This window comes from Rhamphochromis sp. 'chilingali' (genome assembly GCF_963969265.1).
Source record: "Rhamphochromis sp. 'chilingali' genome assembly, chromosome: 13".
In the NCBI taxonomy this organism is placed as follows: Eukaryota; Metazoa; Chordata; class Actinopteri; order Cichliformes; family Cichlidae; genus Rhamphochromis; species Rhamphochromis sp. 'chilingali'.
Window position 1 is genome coordinate 29,700,054 of NC_137940.1, and position 20,662 is coordinate 29,720,715.

At 39.7% G+C, this 20,662-nt stretch overlaps 3 protein-coding genes across 11 annotated transcripts in view; all 3 read left to right on the forward strand.

Moving 5' to 3' along the window:
• LOC308408488 (protocadherin gamma-C5-like) overlaps positions 1–20,662 on the forward strand; it is a gene marked incomplete at its 5' end in the record, with an annotated part of 274,775 nt that overhangs the window by 54,865 nt on the left and 199,248 nt on the right. For 2 of the 9 annotated variants that reach the window (XM_080900778.1, XM_080900760.1), the window contains one exon: positions 406–2,918. The exons of 5 other annotated variants lie outside the window; for them this stretch is intronic. In XM_080900778.1, the coding sequence (XP_080756904.1) occupies positions 495–2,918 (2,424 nt within the window). Of the gene's footprint in view, positions 1–405; positions 2,919–10,237; positions 12,617–20,662 lie in introns of those variants that run through there. 2 more of the 9 variants (XM_080900762.1, XM_080900759.1) reach the window with 2 other exon arrangements.
• LOC308408505 (protocadherin beta-15-like) lies at positions 5,560–8,271 on the forward strand. The gene has a single exon (XM_080900818.1). It carries the CDS (start codon positions 5,603–5,605, stop codon positions 8,012–8,014), a length of 2,412 nt encoding a protein of 803 aa, XP_080756944.1. The 5' UTR covers positions 5,560–5,602; the 3' UTR covers positions 8,015–8,271.
• Positions 15,098–17,561, forward strand: LOC308408516 (protocadherin gamma-A11-like; the record flags this gene model as incomplete). Its single annotated transcript, XM_080900829.1, has 1 exon — positions 15,098–17,561. The coding sequence occupies exon 1, from the start codon at positions 15,177–15,179 to the stop codon at positions 17,559–17,561; it is 2,385 nt and encodes a 794-aa protein (XP_080756955.1). The 5' UTR covers positions 15,098–15,176.

Here is a 20,662-nt window from a genome sequence, read left to right on the forward strand (position 1 = left end):
CTTAAATCATAGTGCAGAGTCTGTGTCTAGGATCATTCTGTTGACTCGTCAAAGCTGTCTGGAAACAGAGAAACGGTTATTTTACCCTTTTTTTTTAGTTTCCATTGCAGCTGGATCATTACCTTATTACATATTATATATTTTATAACTACCTATGTTTTCAGCCATTAAAAGTAATAATAAAATAGCAAAGCAACTATCTATATATTTTTTACTCGTCCGTTCACAGTGAATGGCTCTACAGAATATCAAAATTTATTACATATTAAATAATAATAAAAAAAAAACTTCACGTTGCCATACCTCAGTAAATACTCATGGTGTCAGTGTGCGCCAGTAAACGTGAAGACCTGATCATTCTCCACCCTTCTGTCTCAGCGAATTCAAAGCCCGGTTCTCCTTTTGTAACGCAGTTGGAAAATATCTCCTCGCGTATGACTCCAGTTTCACAGTGACTTTAAAGATTCTTTGGACATTTTTACTGTCTTGATTTTATGTTTACCTCTCATGTGCCATTTCTGATGGTAACAATGGGATACACCATATTTGCGCTGCACTGCGGCCTTGCTTTTATTTTTCTTTCTCTCCGCTTTGTCATCGGAGACATGAGCTACTCTATCCCGGAGGAGATGACACGTGGATCTATAATTGGAAATATCGCTAAGGATCTGAGACTCGATTTGGGCAGACTGTCCGCTCGAAAAGCTCGTATAGATACAGAGGATAGTGGTGTCAAGTACTGCAGCGTAAATCTCAATACTGGCGAGTTAACTGTACAAGAAAGGATCGACCGAGAAGGGCTTTGTGCGAAAAAGGCGTCGTGTGTTCTGAAACAGGAGCTAGTGCTGGAAAATCCTTTGGAATTGCACCGCATTCATATTCGCGTTCAAGACATCAACGATAACTCACCTCAGTTTAAGGAGGAGTCACTCAACTTTGAAATACACGAACTGGCAGACAAAGGTACAGGCTTTCCCCTAGATGAAGCTCACGATGCAGACATCGGAGAAAATGCTGTTCAGGGTTATTCACTTCAGCAAAATGATCACTTCAGATTAAACGTTAAATCTAAAAGTGGTGGGAGAAAATATGGCGAACTAGTCTTAGACAAAGAACTAGACAGGGAAGACAAAAAAGAGATTGTGCTGTTACTTACAGCCTTCGATGGAGGCTCTACACAGAGATCAGGCACTGTAGTCATACACGTCACTGTACTGGATGCTAATGATAATGCCCCGGTGTTTAGTCAGAATGTCTATAAGGCTAGTCTCCACGAAAACTCCCCTCTGGATACTGTTGTTCTCACAGTTAGCGCCACAGATGCAGATGAAGGTGTAAATGGTGAAGTTAATTATGGGTTTGACCACGTCTCTGAGGAAAGACAAGATTTTTCTTTGGACCCTAAAACAGGAGCAGTGAGAGTGGCTGGAGCAATTGATTATGAAAAGGAATCGTCGTATGAAATCCAGATTACTGCGAAAGATGGTTTGGGATTAGCATCATATGCTACTCTGTTAATTGAGATTACGGATGTAAATGATAATGCACCAGTTATAAATCTGAAATCACTATCTAACCCCATACCTGAGAACGCGTCACCTGGTACAGAGGTGGGCATCATTAACGTGCAGGACAGAGACTCTGAGAATAACCGACAGGTCCGCTGCTCCATCCAGCAGGGTGTCCCCTTTAAGTTGGTTCCTTCTATTAAAAACTATTATTCTCTGGTGACCACAGGACAACTGGACCGTGAACTAGTGTCTGATTACAACATTACAATCACTGCCACTGACGAGGGCTCTCCACCTCTGTCCTCTTCTAAAAGTGTTCAGTTATCTGTAGCTGACATCAACGACAACCCACCTGTGTTTGATGAGCAGTCGTATAGCGCATATGTGAGTGAGAATAACAAACCCGGCTCCACTTTATGTTCCGTTAGTGCTCGAGACCCTGACTGGAGACAGAACGGTACAGTGGTTTATTCTCTGTTAGCTGGTGAGGTGAACGGTGCCCCAGTGTCATCCTATCTGTCTGTGAACGGAGACACGGGTGTGATCCACGCTGTGAGGTCGTTTGATTATGAGCAGTTTAGGAGTTTTAAAGTCCACGTGATGGCCAGAGACAACGGTTCTCCTCCTCTAAGCAGCAACGTGACCGTGAGTGTGTTCATCTCAGATGTGAATGACAACTCTCCTCAGATCCTGTACCCCTCCCCAGAGGGCAACTCCTTCATGACCGAGCTGGTCCCCAAAGCTGCACACGGAGGCTCTCTGGTGTCCAAAGTGATCGCGGTGGACGCGGACTCCGGACAGAACGCCTGGCTGTCCTATCAAATAGTCAAATCCACTGATCCGGGACTTTTTACTATTGGTGTCCACAGCGGAGAAATCAGGACACAGCGGGACATTTCTGAATCTGACAGCATGAAACAGAACCTTGTAGTGGCAGTGAAAGATAACGGACAGCCCTCTCTGTCTGCCACCTGTTCCATGTATTTACTTATTTCTGATAACTTGGCTGAGGTACCAGAACTGAAGGATCTGTCTTATAATGAGAGCAATTCCAAACTGACCTCTTATCTGATCATCGCGCTGGTGTCTGTGTCCACCTTTTTCCTGACTTTTATCATCATCATCCTGGGTTTGAGGTTTTGTCGCAGGAGAAAGCCCAGACTGTTGTTTGATGGAGCAGTTGCCATCCCCAGCGGTTATTTCCCTCCTACTTACGCAGATGTTGATGGCACAGGAACTTTACGCAGCACTTACAATTATGATGCGTACCTGACCACAGGTTCAAGAACCAGTGACTTTAAGTTTGTGACATCATACAATGACAACACGCTGCCTGCTGACCAGACTCTGAAGAAAAGCCCATCAGACTTTGCTGATGTTTTTGGAGATAGTGATAGGACTCCTGAGGTAGGAGGATGCCCTTTGCCCCATTTTCATTATTTTTTTTCTCTCACTTGCATTAAAGTTTTGTTGATAGATATTTAAATAAGCCAACTTTCTTTCCTAACAATAACGGTGTTAATGTACAAAAAATTACAATCCTTTTATTTTGGTTCTACCTTCATTGTTATTTAGCCTGTGTGTTTCATATTGTCTCTGTCTTTCTTTGTTGCATTCTCCCTCACTGATGTGTCTTTCCCTGTGGTACAATTTTCTAGAAGAGTAACATTTTCGGTTAACATTTTCATGTTTTGCTTTATTTTGGTGTTTTGGTTGAAGCACAGCCATAAAGCTGGTTTTTAGCATTTTTGGTCCAACTCCTTCCTCCCACAAAACCTACCTTGAGAGAAAGTTTCATCTTATTGCATCATATCTATAGGCTTGACTTTTTTCTTGGTATTCATTTTCCCGGTAGTCCAGCAGTTTTTTACTGATCAAGTGTGTTTCGACTTCCACAGGTATTATTTTTTATCTATTTAAAGACTTTAAGGTTATGTGGTTGAAACATTAAGTTCTATATAAGTTTTTTTTTCTCATATAGATGATGGAAAACAAATGCAACAGGTCTGAAGACTTGACAGAAAGAAAGGCTTCTCTAATAACAATATAAACTAGTGATTAATAGGCTTAGTAACACCCTACAATGTAACTCAGTGTAAGTAATCAGCCTTACTATACTGCTAAAATTGTTAATACATTTTCCTCAATAGTCCTTGATCATTTTTGAATAGAAAATATTATCATTGGCCATGTTTACAAAAGTATATTATTTCTCATAGATGACACAGTTAATAATCATTCTATTTACTTATTTTATAGAACCATAATCCTGAGAATTATGTTTTGTTTTGTTTTTGTTTGTGTAGCACATTGTTATATACAGCATGGTCCAAAAGATGGATGCATACACCTTCTTTTTTGTTAGGAAAAGTTGGTCTTTTAGTGGTCTTTCAAAGCTTTGGTGTTGACAAAAATAGTTATTAACATTTCTCTTGAGAGTGGCTTAATATTTCTCCTTTGTCAGCGTGAAGTTGGTTCATCACAGGTGTCCTACCCCAGAGTAGGCACTCCCACAGAGTTTATATTATTCTCACTCATATTGTACTGTAAATATGATATATTGCATTATCATTTTCTCTCCTATTGTGATACTTACACACTCTTCTTTTCCTGAAAGAAATATCACACTTAAATTAACTTAAAAGTAGGACTTTTGCCAGTTGCCCAATACAAAATATATTTATGTTTGAAACAGACCCAAACTGTGTATCCTTGTCTTGCACTTGCTCTCTCTCTCTCTCTGACTGTATGCTTGTGTTTTACTTAGCAATTCTGCGTCTGATGAAGTTTCTTTTCTGTCTCTCAGCTGAGTGTAATAAGCTTCTGATGATACGGTCAGTTTAGTGATCAGGCTTCATATGCAACTTGTTAACATCTAGTTCAAAGTGTTTTTGTTTGTGGTTAACTGTTCTAGAAAAACATTCAGCCTAGCAACAATTCAGTGCAGTTAAATCCCCACTTTGTTTTAGAATTTCAGTCTGACTTGTGACACTTTTACTCAGTTCTGATATTACCTCAAAATCACAGTACTAATAAGTAAATTCTGGTCTAATGTAAATTTGAGGTACCATCACATTTATGAGATTAGCAAAGGCTTCAGGGAATTTGTTAGTTTATTTTAAAAAGTTCAGATGACTCAGTAAAATCCACATAAATTTCGCCTTAATGCATGAAATAGTAGCTGGGATACAACTGAAAGAAATCTGACTTCTAACAGAAAAATTTACTGAATAATTGCTTAGTTGCTAACACAAAACTATTTTTTATGAAAGGATACTAAATTTCAGACTGCATCCTCTATCTTGATTCAGTTATTTTAAAAAACCAAAAAAAAAAAACAACCAACATTAATTTTCTTTTGTCTGAGAAGAAAAGAAACAGGTGAATCGGCCAGTTTCCTTTTTAGTGTATTTAAAAAAAAAAGTTTTTTTAAGCAGTCATAAAAATTCAGTTTGATGTTAGTATACTGAACTTGGATAATATGGGTTTTTTAATCTTTCTGTCTTGATTTTTCATGTATTTTACAATTTTATTTTATTTTTTTTTCCTGTGCTTTGTGTCCTATGGGACATTAACAACGTTAACCTTGGTCATAATTTAAATAGGTAAACTCAATGCGTGTGATTACGTTGGAACCAGCAACATGAAATTTTTGTTAATACACAATTAGGCTGATTTCCGAAAGGCTACAAAGAGGGGGAACCCACAGTTTGTCGTTCAGTCGTAAACATATAGTGATATCAGTATTTCTAGGCCCTACAGATATAGATTTATGCCATATTCCATTAAGTAATAATATAGTCACTAAACGTGTATTAAAATAAAACACTCCGATCTTGCAGTATCTATTGAGTGCATTTAGGCATTTAACTTGGATAAGGTGGGGTCAGTGTCATTTTTGAACTCACGGTGTCGCTATACACCAGCCCTAAAAGACTGAATTCCTCTTTTCTTTGTGGACTTTCTGTCTTGCACGCCCGCTGCCTGCTCTAGGTTTAGCACGAGACGCGCTGAATTGCAGTTCCTATTTCTGCTTTTGTGCTATCTTTGCTGCGTTATTGCTTTAACATATTAGAGGTATATCATTGAAGATGGAATTGAATACTATCGCGTTTCAGGCTTGGAACATTTGTTTCCTCCTTCTGCTGCATGTTGCTCATGGAGACATGAGCTATTCTTTACCAGAGGAAATGAAACGAGGATCCATTATTGGAAATATAGCCAAAGACCTCGGGATGGAAACGGGCGCGCTGTCCAGCAGGAGAGCCCGCATCGACGCCGACGGAACCGACAAACGTTACTGTGACATAAACATGAGTAACGGAGAGTTGATTGTTGCAGACAGGATTGACCGCGAGGGGCTTTGTGGAGAAAAGGCTTCGTGCATCCTAAAACACGAGCTCATGCTGGAGAATCCGCTCGAGCTTCTTCGTATCAGCCTTCACATTCAAGATATCAATGACAACGCACCGCAATTCAATGAAGAACGGATTAATATAGAAATTCGAGAATCCGCTGACAGAGGAGCTCGTTTTGTGATAGAAGAAGCGCACGATGCGGATGTGGGGCAAAATTCAGTGCAGCAGTACAACCTTAAAAAGAATGAAAATTTTATTTTGTCTGTAAATGGAAACACCAGAGAGCTCGTTCTTGAAAAAGAGCTTGATCGTGAAAAACAACAGGAAATGAATTTAATTCTCACAGCTTTGGATGGTGGATCTCCTCAGAGATCAGGTACATTAGTAATACACGTCACTGTGCTGGATGCTAATGATAACGCCCCAGTGTTCACCCAAGCCGTTTATAAAGCCAGCCTGCCTGAAAACTCTCATTTAGACACTGTAGTGATTACAGTAAGCGCAACCGATGCAGATGAGGGACTTAACGGGGATGTGACGTATGACTTTGGACATGTTACTGAAGAAGTGAAGAAGATATTTAGCATTGATCGTAAAGTAGGTGACATAAGAGTAATTGGTGCTGTTGACTATGAAACTACTACATCATTTGAAATACGCGTTAAAGCAAAAGATGGGCTGGGGCTTTTATCCTACGCTAAAGTAATAATTTCTATCACTGACGTGAATGACAACGCCCCTGTAGTTAATCTGAAGTCACTGACCAATCCGATACCAGAGAACACCCCAGCTGATACAGACGTGGGCATCATTAACGTGCAGGACAGAGACTCCGAAACTAATGGACAGGTCCGCTGCTCCATCCAGCAGGGTGTTCCCTTTAAGTTGGTTCCTTCTATTAAAAACTATTATTCTCTGGTAACAACGGGACAACTGGACCGTGAACTAGTGTCTGATTACAACATTACAATCACTGCCACTGATGAGGGCTCTCCACTTCTGTCCTCTTCTAAAAGTGTTCAGTTATCTGTAGCTGACATCAACGACAACCCACCTGTGTTTGAGGAACAGTCATACAGCGCATATGTGAGTGAGAATAACAAACCTGGCTCCACTTTATGTTCCGTTAGTGCTCGAGACCCCGACTGGAGACAGAACGGTACAGTGGTTTATTCTCTGTTAGCTGGTGAGGTGAACGGTGCCCCGGTGTCCTCCTATCTGTCTGTGAATGGAGACACCGGTGTGATCCACGCTGTGAGGTCGTTTGATTATGAACAGTTCAGGAGTTTTAAAGTCCATGTGATGGCCAGAGACAACGGTTCTCCTCCTCTAAGCAGCAACGTGACCGTGAGTGTGTTCATCTCAGATGTGAATGACAACTCTCCTCAGATCCTCTACCCCTCCCCAGAGGGCAACTCCTTCATGACCGAGCTGGTCCCCAAAGCTGCACACGGAGGCTCTCTGGTGTCCAAAGTGATCGCGGTGGACGCGGACTCCGGACAGAACGCCTGGCTGTCCTATCAAATAGTCAAATCCACAGATCCGGGACTTTTTACTATTGGTGTCCACAGCGGAGAGATCAGGACACAGCGGGACATTTCTGAATCTGACAGCACGAAACAGAACCTTGTAGTGGCAGTGAAAGATAACGGACAGCCCTCTCTGTCTGCCACCTGTTCCATGTATTTACTTATTTCTGATAACTTGGCTGAGGTGCCAGAACTGAAGGATCTGTCTTATAATGAGAGCAATTCCAAACTGACCTCTTATCTGATCATCGCGCTGGTGTCTGTGTCCACCTTTTTCCTGACTTTTATCATCATCATCCTGGGTTTGAGGTTTTGTCACAGGAGAAAGCCCAGACTGTTGTTTGATGGAGCAGTTGCCATCCCCAGCGGTTATCTCCCTCCTAATTACGCAGATGTTGATGGCACAGGAACTTTACGCAGCACTTATAATTACGACGCGTACCTGACCACAGGTTCTAGAACCAGTGACTTTAAGTTTGTGACATCATACAATGACAACACGCTGCCTGCTGACCAGACTCTGAAGAAAAGTCCATCAGATTTTGCTGATGTCTTTGGAGACCTGGATGGGTGCTCAGAGGTATGGCCCCTTCGCACTAAGCAAGTCATGTTTTAATCTTGTGCCAGATGAATATCAACAGTTCAGTTTTCTTCTACTTTATCATCACAAATTTGTTTCTTTAAATGCTTGGAGCAAAAATTGGTTTATTAATTCTAACTTTTTCTTCTTTCCTCTAAAGTGTTTCCTAGAGGTGTTGCTCTCTTTCTCTGGTTGTGGCTAAAATATGCTTGATTTCAACATGATACATTTCATACTTTCATACTTATAGATTTAGTGTGATATGTTATTTGTGTGTGTTCAATTTATTGTAGTTTTGCAAGCTCATATGATGTATGTTCATCAACACAATAGGTATTTCTGCATCGTGCTTGCGGTGGTTTTTTGTCTGTACACTTTATTTGTTGTTTGTTTTGTTTTTTCACTAATTGATTACTTTTATCCTCTATCTGAAGCTGTGAGAGCAACTTTTACTCTTAGGAAGATATAGTTGTATAATGTAATCAAAATTTCATCTTATTTTTTCCGGTACTACCATTTATTAAATAACACTTTGTGAATATATGCCCAGTGCTTTAGCTGTGTTGTTACTGATATTTTGTCAGTAGTTCTACACCTCTGGTTAGTTGATACACAGAAGGTCAGATGCTGCAGAATTTTACAGCTTTTTTTTTTAAAATAGTGTATATTTGTCAGCTACATTTCATACTGTAGGTTTATCTTAGTGCTAAACCACATATTTATCTTTAGCACAATATTATCAGTGTAGTAATAAAGATCTTTGCCCATTCTCGCTATCATGTCACATTTTAAGTATGAGACTCATGTCCCAACCTGGATTTGTTCCTATGTCTGCCTTATCTAAAATAGGAGATGCACAAAAAGCATCTATAAAAGCTCACTTCTACATTTATTTCATACTTCTCATACCTGTGATGTTTTCCTATCATATGTCAGACTGAGTAATTTGGTGAATTTTGTAATCTGATGGCTGTCATTATATATTCTTAGCGCTGGACAGAAGTAGCTGTCAAGTGATGGAATGCAATTCATCTTAATTGCAAGCAATAGCAATTTAGATTATAATTACATTTTTTCACACTAAAGGAGTGCAAACATGTATTACTATCTGTTTGTAGGTATTTATATTTAAACACATTCCATCACACTTGACTAGTAGGACTGTTTCTTTAACAGCTTTGTCTTTGATCTTAATTTTAAAATACGTGAAAGTTGATTTCTAATTCATGTGACTGATGAGTTGTAAAATGAGGCAGTGTGTAGTTTAACTGGAGCTCTTGAGTTTGCACTGTCTCAACTGAGATTTCTTTAGCGACTCTGGTGACCGCATGGCACACTTGTTAATTTTTTTAAAAAGCAACAAATGAAACCATAAATCATTGGACGGTAAATTTAGGTGTATTTCTGAAATCCAAATGTGACTCCTGCTTACTGGATAACATGATTTAATACCAAAAATATCAACATAGCAATACTAGACATAAAAGCAAAAACATACTGAAAGCACATAAACATTTTCCTGCACCAGCTTTATACACGTAGCTACATTTGAACCTTTGGGTTGAGAGGGTCTAGTATGAAAACAGTTATGCAGAGCAGCAGATTAGCAGTATCTACTGGATGGAGACAAAAGGCATAAAACAGTCACCTGGAGTACAGTAACTGACTCAGTGTAACTAAACAACCTGCATATGTGTGTGGTGATGAGAACAAGGCAGTGATCACTATGTGAAGAACAGTTCCAGGCACACAGACAAATCTGAATCCTCTTAGTAGAAACAACAACAACATACAATTAAAGATATCATAATTTTATGAAGACAAATAAGCACATTTATAGTTGTTGTACTGACTGAATGGTTTTCTTCTTTTTTTTTTGTTTGATTTTACAACTGTTTACTTGATTCACAATGTAAAACTCTTTTCTCTCATTGTCTCCTTTATAGTAACTGAAGTTTTACATATTTATTCTACATAAAAATACTTTTTTTAAAAGAAGATAAAAATCATACACTGAACATTAGTTGTAGTTTGCTTAGATTTCGTGTTAAGGTGTTTCCGCAAAACCTAACTCACGGTGGCGCTAAAAACCAGCCCTAACAGTTTTCATTTCCTGTATTCATCGGTGTGGACGCGCATTCTTGCGCTCTTGTGTCTCAGTTAGGGCCACCTCCCGAGAATTGCAGTTGTGAGTCGTATTTTGGGGTTCAGGTCATTTTTTTCCTTATTTTTCAGCCTCTTAATAATTCATCTCTTATAATGGATTCGAAGATATTCGTGTTTCGTTCGCGTGAGTTTTCTTTCTTCCTTCTTTTGTTCCATGTCGCTCATGGAGACATGAGCTATTCTTTCCCAGAGGAAATGAAACGAGGATCCGTTATTGGAAATATAGCCAAAGACCTCGGGATGGAAACGGGCGCGCTGTCCAGCAGGAGAGCCCGCATCGACGCCGACGGAACCGACAAACGTTACTGTGACATAAACATGAGTAACGGAGAGTTGATTGTTGCAGACAGGATTGACCGCGAGGGGCTTTGTGGAGAAAAGCCTTCGTGCATCCTAAAACACGAGATTATGCTGGGGAATCCGCTCGAGCTTCATCGTATCAGCCTTCACATTCAAGATATCAATGACAACGCACCACAATTCAATGGAGAACGGATTAATATAGAAATTCAAGAGTCGGCTGTGAGAGGAGCTCGTTTTGTGATAGAAGAAGCGCACGATGCGGATGTGGGGCAAAATTCAGTGCAGCAGTACAACCTTAAAAAGAATGAAAATTTTATTTTGTCTGTAAATGGAAACACAATAGAGCTCGTTCTTGAAAAGGAGCTTGATCGTGAAAAACAACAGGAAATGAATTTAATTCTCACAGCTTTGGATGGTGGATCTCCTCAGAGATCAGGTACATTAATGATACACGTCACTGTGTTGGATGCTAATGATAACGCCCCAGTGTTCAGCCAAGCCGTTTATAAAGCCAGCCTGCCTGAAAATTCTCGTCTAGATACTGTAGTGATTACAGTAAGCGCAAGTGATGCAGATGAGGGAGTTAATGGAGATGTGACGTATGACTTTGGGCATGTTACTGAAGAAGTGAAGAAGATATTTAGTATTGATCATAAAGTAGGTGACATAAGAGTAATTGGTGTTGTTGACTATGAAACTACTACATCATTTGAAATACGTGTCAAAGCAAAAGATGGGCTGGGGCTGTCATCCTACGCTAAAGTAATGATTTCTATCACTGATGTGAATGACAACGCCCCTGTAGTTAATCTGAAGTCACTGACCAATCCAATACCAGAGAACACTCCACCTGGTACAGAGGTGGGCATCATTAACGTGCAGGACAGAGACTCTGGGAATAACCGACAGGTCCGCTGCTCCATCCAGCAGGGTTTCCCCTTTAAGTTGGTTCCTTCTATTAAAAACTATTATTCTCTGGTGACTACGGGACAACTGGACCGTGAACTAGTGTCTGGTTACAACATTACAATCACTGCCACTGATGAGGGCTCTCCACCTCTGTCCTCTTCTAAAAGTGTTCAGTTATCTGTAACTGATATCAATGACAACCCACCTGTGTTTGAGGAACAGTCGTACAGCGCATATGTGAGTGAGAATAACAAACCGGGCTCCACTTTATGTTCCGTTAGTGCTCGAGACCCCGACTGGAGACAGAACGGTACAGTGGTTTATTCTCTGTTAGCTGGTGAGGTGAACGGTGCCCCAGTGTCATCCTATCTGTCTGTGAACGGAGACACGGGTGTGATCCACGCTGTGAGGTCGTTTGATTATGAACAGTTTAGGAGCTTCAAAGTCCATGTGATGGCCAGAGATAACGGTTCTCCTCCTCTCAGTAGCAACGTGACCATGAGTGTGTTCATCTCAGATGTGAATGACAACTCTCCTCAGATCCTCTACCCCTCCCCAGAGGGCAACTCCTTCATGACCGAGCTGGTCCCCAAAGCTGCACACGGAGGCTCTCTGGTGTCCAAAGTGATCGCGGTGGACGCGGACTCCGGACAGAACGCCTGGCTGTCCTATCAAATAGTCAAATCCACAGATCCGGGACTTTTTACTATTGGTGTCCACAGCGGAGAGATCAGGACACAGCGGGACATTTCTGAATCTGACAGCATGAAACAGAACCTTGTAGTGGCAGTGAAAGATAACGGACAGCCCTCTCTGTCTGCCACCTGTTCCATGTATTTACTTATTTCTGATAACTTGGCTGAGGTACCAGAACTGAAGGATCTGTCTTATAATGAGAGCAATTCCAAACTGACCTCTTATCTGATCATCGCGCTGGTGTCTGTGTCCACCTTTTTCCTGACTTTCATCATCATCATCCTGGGTTTGAGGTTTTGTCGCAGGAGAAAGCCCAGACTGTTGTTTGATGGAGCAGTTGCCATCCCCAGTGGTTATCTCCCTCCTAATTACGCAGATGTTGATGGCACAGGAACTTTACGCAGTGCTTACAATTATGATGCATACCTGACCACAGGTTCAAGAACCAGTGACTTTAAGTTTGTGACATCATACAATGACAACACGCTGCCTGCTGACCAGACTCTGAAGAAAAGTCCATCAGATTTTGCTGATGTCTTTGGAGACCTGGATGGGTGCTCAGAGGTATGGCCCCTTCGCACTAAGCAAGTCATGTTTTAATCTTGTGCCAGATGAATATCAACAGTTCAGTTTTCTTCAACTTTATCATCACAAAATTCTTTTTTTAAATGCTTGGAGCAAAAGTTGGTTTATTAATTCTAACATTTTCTTCTTTCCTCTAAAGTGTTTCCTAGAGGTGTAGCTGTCTTTCTCTGGTAGTGGCTAAAATATGTTTAATTTCAACATGATACATTTCATACTTTCATACTTATAGATTTAGTGTGATATTTTATATATGTGTGTTCAATTTATTGTAGTTTTGCAAGCTCATATGACGTTTGTTCATCAACACAATAGGTATTTCTGCATCGTGCTTGCAGTGTTATTTGTCTGTACATGTTATTTGTTGTTTGTTTTGTTTTTTCACTAATCGATTACTTTTATCCTCTATCTGAAGCTGTGAGAGCAACTTTTACTCTTAGGAAGATATAGTTGTATAATGTAATCAAACTTTCATCGTATTTTTTCCGGTACTACCATTTTTATTTTTTTTTTATTAAATAGCACTTTGTGAATATATGCCCAGTGCTTTAGCTGTGTTGTTACTGATATTTTGTCAGTAGTTCTACACCTCTGGTTAGTTGATACACAGAAGGTCAGATGCTGCAGAATTTTACAACTGGTCTTTTTAAGTAGTGTATATTTGTCAGCTACATTTCATACTGTAAGTTCATCTTAGTGCTAAACCACATATTTGTCTTTAGCACAATATTATCAGTGTAGTAATAAAGATCTTTGCCCATTCTCGCTGTCATGTCACATTTTAAGTATGAGACTTATGTCCCAACCTGGATTTGTTCCTATCTAAAATAGGAGATGCACAAAAAGCATCTATAAAAGCTCACTTCTACATTCATTTCATACTTCTCATACCTGTGATGTTTTCCTATCATATGTCAGACTGAGTAATTTGGTGAATTTTGTAATCTGATGGCTGCATTATATATTCTTAGCACTGGACAGAAGTAGCTGTCAAGTGATGGAATGCAATTCATCTTAATTTCAAGCAATAGCAATTTAGATTATAATTATATTTTTTCACACTAAAGGAGTGCAAACATGTATTACTATCTGTTTGTAGGTATTTATATTTAAACACATTCCATCACACTTGACTAGTAGGACTGTTTCTTTAACAGCTTTGTCTTTGATCTTAATTTTAAAATACGTGAAAGTTGATTTCTAATTCATGTGACTGATGAGTTGTAAAATGAGGCAGTGTGTAGTTTAATTGGAGCTCTTGAGTTTGCACTGTCTCAACTGAGATTTCTTTAGCGACTCTGGTGACCGCATGGCACACTTGTTAATTTTTAAAAAAGCAACAAATGAAACCATAAACCATTGGACTGTAAATTTAGGTGTAATTCTGAAATCCAATTGTGACACCTACTTACTGGATAACAGGATTTAATCCCAAAAATATCAACATAGCAGTAGTAGACATAAGAGTAAAAACATACTGAAAGCACATGAACATTTTCCTGCACCAGTCTTGTAAACGCAACAGTGGTTTGGAAGCTCATGTTGTAACCGGAAGTTTGCCGGTTCGATCCCCAGCTCTGTCTGTCCTGGTTGCTGTGTCCTTGGGTAAGACACTTCACCCTACTGCCTACTGGTGTTGGGCTGATGGCACGATATGGCAAACTCGCTTCTGTCAGTCTGTCCCAGGGAAGCTGTGGATACAACTGTCGTTTGCCTCCACCAGTGTGTAAATGTGAGAGTGAATGAATAGTGGAACTGTGAAGCGCTTTGAGTGTCTAGAAAAGTGCAATATAAATGCAATTCTTTATTATACTAATTCTTTATTATAAACGTAGCTACATTTGAACCTTTGGGTTGAGAGGGTCTAGTATGAAAACAGTCATGCAGAGCAGCAAATTAGCAGTATCTACTGGATGGAGACAAAAAACATAAAACAGTCACCTGGAGTACAGTAAGTGACTCAGTGTAACTAAACAACCTGCATATGTGTGTGTGGTGATGAGAACAAGGCAGTGAAGAACAGTTCCAGGTACACAGCCAAGTCTGAATCCTCTTAGTAGAAACAACAACAACATACAATTAAAGATATCATAATTTTATGAAGAGAAAAAAGCACATTTATAGTTGTCGTACTGACTGAATGGTTTTCTTCTTCTTTTTTTGGTTGATTTTACAACTGTTTACCTGATTCACAATGTAAAACTCTTTTCTCCCATTGTCTCCTTTATAGTAACTGAGATTTTACATATTTATTCTACATAAAAATATCTTTTTAAAAGAAGATAAAAATCATGCACTGAGCATTAGTTGTAGTCTACTTAGATTTAGTGTTAAGGTGTTTCCGCAAAACCTAACTCACGGTGGCGCTAGACACCGGCCCTAACAGTTTTCATTTCCTGTATTCATCGGTGTGGACGCGTATTCTTGCGCTCTTGTGTCTCAGTTAGGGCCACCTCCCGAGAATTGCAGTTGTGAGTCGTGTTTTGGGGTTCAGGTCATTTTTTTCCTTATTTTTCAGCCTCTTAATAATTCATCTCTTAGGATGGATTCGAAGATATTCGTGTTTCATTCGCGTGAGTTTTCTTTCTTCCTTCTTTTGTTCCATGTCGCTCATGGAGACATGAGCTATTCTTTCCCAGAGGAAATGAAACGAGGATCCGTTATTGGAAATATAGCCAAAGACCTCGGGATGGAAACGGGCGCGCTGTTCAGCAGGAGAGCCCGCATCGACGCCGACGGAACCGACGAACGTTACTGTGACATAAACATGAGTAACGGAGAGCTGATTGTTGCAGACAGGATTGACCGCGAGGGGCTTTGTGGAGACAAGGCTTCGTGCATCCTAAAACACGAGCTTGTGCTCGAGAATCCGCTCGAGCTTCATCGTATCAGCCTTCACATTCAAGATATCAATGACAATGCACCACAATTCAATGAAGAACGGATTAATATAGAAATTCAAGAGTCGGCTGTGAGAGGAGCTCGTTTTGTGATAGAAGAAGCGCACGATGCGGATGTGGGGCAAAATTCAGTGCAGCAGTACAACCTTAAAAAGAATGAAAATTTTATTTTGTCTGTAAACGGAAACACCAGAGAACTCGTTCTTGAAAAAGAGCTTGATCGTGAAAAACAACAGGAAATGAATTTAATTCTCACAGCTTTGGATGGTGGATCTCCTCAGAGATCAGGTACATTAATGATACACGTCACTGTGTTGGATGCTAATGATAACGCCCCAGTGTTCAGCCAAGCCGTTTATAAAGCCAGCCTGCCTGAAAACTCTCCTCTAGACACTGTAGTGATTACAGTAAGCGCAAGTGATGCAGATGAGGGAGTTAATGGAGATGTGACGTATGACTTTGTACATCTTACAGAAGAAGTGAAGAAGATATTTAGTATTGATCGTAAAGTAGGTGACATAAGAGTAATTGGTGCTGTTGACTATGAAACTACTACATCATTTGAAATACGCGTTAAAGCAAAAGATGGGCTGGGGCTGTCATCCTACGCTAAAGTAATGATTTCTATTACTGATGTGAATGACAACGCCCCTGTAGTTAATCTGAAGTCACTGACCAATCCGATACCAGAGAACACCCCACCTGGTACAGAGGTGGGCATCATTAACGTGCAGGACAGAGACTCTGAGAATAACCGACAGGTCCGCTGCTCCATCCAGCAGGGTGTTCCCTTTAAGTTGGTTCCTTCTATTAAAAACTATTATTCTCTGGTGACCACAGGACAACTGGACCGTGAACTAGTGTCCAATTACAACATTACAATCACTGCCACTGACGAGGGCTCTCCACCTCTGTCCTCTTCTAAAAGTGTTCAGTTATCTGTAGCTGACATCAACGACAACCCACCTGTGTTTGAGGAGCAGTCATATAGCGCATATGTGAGTGAGAATAACAAACCGGGCTCCACCTTATGCTCCGTTAGTGCTCGAGACCCTGACTGGAGACAGAACGGTACAGTGGTTTATTCTCTGTTAGCTGGTGAAGTGAACGGTGCCCCAGTGTCCTCCTATCTGTCTGTGAACGGAGACACGGGTGTGATCCACGCTGTGAGGTCGTTTGATTATGAACAGTTCAGGAGCTTCAAAGTCCACGTGATGGCCAGAGACAACGGTTCTCCTCCTCTCAGCAGCAACGTGACCGTGAGTGTGTTCATCTTAGATGTGAATGACAACTCTCCTCAGATCCTGTACCCCTCCCCAGAGGGCAACTCCTTCATGACCGAGCTGGTCCCCAAAGCTGCACACGGAGGCTCTTTGGTGTCAAAAGTGATCGCGGTGGACGCAGACTCCGGACAGAACGCCTGGCTGTCCTATCAAATAGTCAAATCCACTGATCCGGGACTTTTTACTATTGGTGTCCACAGCGGAGAGATCAGGACACAGCGGGACATTTCTGAATCTGACAGCATGAAACAGAACCTTGTAGTGGCAGTGAAAGATAACGGACAGCCCTCTCTGTCTGCCACCTGTTCCATGTATTTACTTATTTCTGATAACTTGGCTGAGGTGCCAGAACTGAAGGATCTGTCTTATAATGAGAGCAATTCCAAACTGACCTCTTATCTGATCATCGCGCTGGTGTCTGTGTCCACGTTTTTTCTGACCTTCATCATCATCATCCTGGGTTTGAGGTTTTGTCGTAGGAGAAAGCCCAGACTGTTGTTTGATGGAGCAGTTGCTATCCCCAGCGGTTATCTCCCTCCTAATTACGCAGATGTTGATGGCACAGGAACATTACGCAGCACTTACAATTATGATGCGTACCTGACCACAGGATCAAGAACCAGTGACTTTAAGTTTGTGACATCATACAATGACAACACGCTGCCTGCTGACCAGACTCTGAAGAAAAGTCCATCAGACTTTGCTGATGTGTTTGGAGACCTGGATGGGTGCACAGAGGTATGAGCTGTTGGCAGTAACCCAGTTATATTTCAATCTTGTGCCCACTTCCTTCCTGAAAATCATTTTTTTGTTTGTACTTCAACTTTACACAATTGTCCTTTTGTTTGACTCGTACAAGAGGTAGTTCATTACATTTCAAGTTGTCTTAAAGTTTTCCCATTTTTATCTTCCTTTAAAGTGGCTAAAACTGGTTTAATTTCACCATGGTCATTCTTCTATACTGGGTGTGTGATCATATTTTTCATACTTTAGATTTAAGTCTTGTTTAGTGTAATTTCGCATTCTGTCCTGACATATTTTCATTCACATAAGGTATATTATTGCATCTTGCTTGGACTTTTGTTTTTATCCATCCATGTCATTTTTCAATTGTTAGTCAGTTATAACTACATTTATTGTTAATTGAAATTTATGAAAGTGCCTTTTTTTCAGGAATATTATTCTCATATTATAATCAAAACCTCAATCTTAACCTTTAACCTAATGTTGTTTATTAAATAATACTATTTGGGGGAAAAAAACTACATAAAAGGCATGGTGTGCTTTAGCTGTGTTGTTATTATTGTTTTTATGCAATTTAGTTGTGTTTTGGAGCAAAACAGGTTCAATGCTGCAGAATTTAAGTGTTGACTTAAAAACCATTACACATGTGAGCTGCATTTCATAGTGTAAGTTACTCTTATTGATTAACCACATCTTGATCTTTAACACAACATTATTACACTAGCAGTGAACATCTTTGGCCATTCTTGCTAACGTGTCATTTCAGCATGAGATTTGTGTGCCAAACTGTATCCATCTTCAAGTCTAGCCCATCTAAAATAACATATGCCTAAAAAGCAGCTGTAACAGCTTGCTTGCACATGTTATTCATATGTATTCCACCTGCAATGTTGTGCTACTGGGATTCAGACTGAAAGTCTTTGTGACATTTGCTGTGTTGCTGTGAATCTTTTGGATGTCATTTTTCATCCTTTGATTTGGACAGACGTTTTTGTCATATGATGGAACGCAATTCATCTTACATTTGAGCACCTCAAATATGTTGTGTAATTATATTTTTAGATTCACTGATGTAGCCCCTAAATGACTGAAAATGTGAATACCATTGTTTCCCACTGGTGTTTCTTCGAAAGATGATACCATCCGAATGTAGGTCTTTATATTTTTGCACATTTCATTTCACTTTATTAATAGCAATATTTTATAACAGGTGTGCAGTTGGTCTTTATTTGAGTTTTTGTGACAGCTGATTTGAGTCTCACCTGCTTTCTGTGATTGTAAAAAGGAGATTTTGCTTGAGAGGAAAAATACAAAGAATATATAGCGTTAATTGCAGCTTTTCAATGTGCACCCATTGTGACTGTGCCATGGTGATCTCTGTAGTGATTGCACTGAGAGATACACTTTATAAATGACTTTTGTTTTACTTTAGCATTAATTACGAGTTCGCTGTTTTAACATAAAAGATTCCTGCTTTGACTTTTGCTGTCCACGAAAATCTTTTTTCTTTAACTTGTGATTTTACCAGAATATTGGTCATATTGTTTATCATAACTGAGTTTGATTTTTCACAAATACAGTCTAGATGTGTGTTATTAAAAAAACTGTTACGCTTATTACAAGTAATCCAAATAACATGTCTGTTAAAGACTGATTTTAGACTAATTTTACTTTTATGATATTGTGTATGTTCTTTGGATTAACTTGATCTAAAGTGATTGCTTTTCAGTGTGTGTGTGTGTGTGTGTGTGTGTGTCAGTGCCTTGCTGCTTTGTCTGGTTGCTTATTGCATTCTGACAATAATTGCTGGATGTAAAGCATAGTTGCTTTCTTGGTCATACTCAGTGACACATTGTATGATGTATCTCTGTTGCCATTAATTGAGAGGATGTTGCTTCATCTTTTCAAAGTAGTGCAAAGTGTGGTTCAGGGCATCCTTCACTGTATGTGGTACTGCAAGGTGTTGTAATCACTTTTTATCGCCATAGTTTAAAAAAAAAAGATATGTAGTAATAAGCAAGTGTGTCATAGTAACCTTAATACATGTTATCATAAGTATTTGTGGCAATTTTTAAAATGCATCAGAAAATACAATGTGACACATGTCTCCTCAAAGCTTTAAGGATGCCATTGATTGAAAACATACATTCAGTTTGTGTATTTAATAAACAGTTTGGCCCCTGCAGTCTCAAGGCGCAGTATGGATTCTTCTATAATTAAAGAGTAGTATGCATGATCTATTTTTTCAGACTATTTTGAGGTCATGCTTTATGCATATGCATAGAATGATATACATCATGGCATCTGTAAATGTTTTTCCTATTAGGAATTTAAAATGAATTGAAACAAGAGACACCGAACTGAATGTCTCTGAGTCTGTATATATATTTTTGTAATAATTCACTGACTTTAGTGCAACAAAGGCAAAAATGTAGAAAAGAAAAATAGTCAACTGGTATCATTTCTATAGTGTTTTAAACAGTGATATTTTTTTAAACACCCTAAAAGCACATAAACATGTTTCCATACTCTCTTTTGGCAAATGCCTGAGGTTGAATATTTAGGTCCAGACTGAGCAGTGTGAAAATATTAATGCAGAACAGCAGATTAGCAATGCAGATTCATTAGCAATGCTGAATGAAAACTAAAACAATCATAATAGTGTCACTTGGAATACAGTAGCTACTAAATTTATCTTAACTACCTGGCTGTGTCTAATGTGTGTTGGTGATTATAAGGTAGTGTGACTGGATGATCGCTATGTGAAGAACAGTCCACAGCGCACGACAGATGTCTGAATCATCTTAGTAACAATACATGAGATTACATTTTAAAAAACTTTTTGTGAAGACAAATAAGGACATTCAGAGTACTCTCACGGGCTATTTTTTTTTAAACAAAACTCTATCTAATGCACACTGTAGGACTCTTTTCTCTCAATTTGAACGTCGCGGATAACTACATGCAACAATAAAACAATTGAAATTTGTTGTCGTTTGCTTACACTTACTATTTAGGTGTTTCTGCATAACCTAACTCACGGTGGCGCTAAACACCAACCCTATGAGTTTTTATTTCCTGTATTCATCAGTGCGGACGCG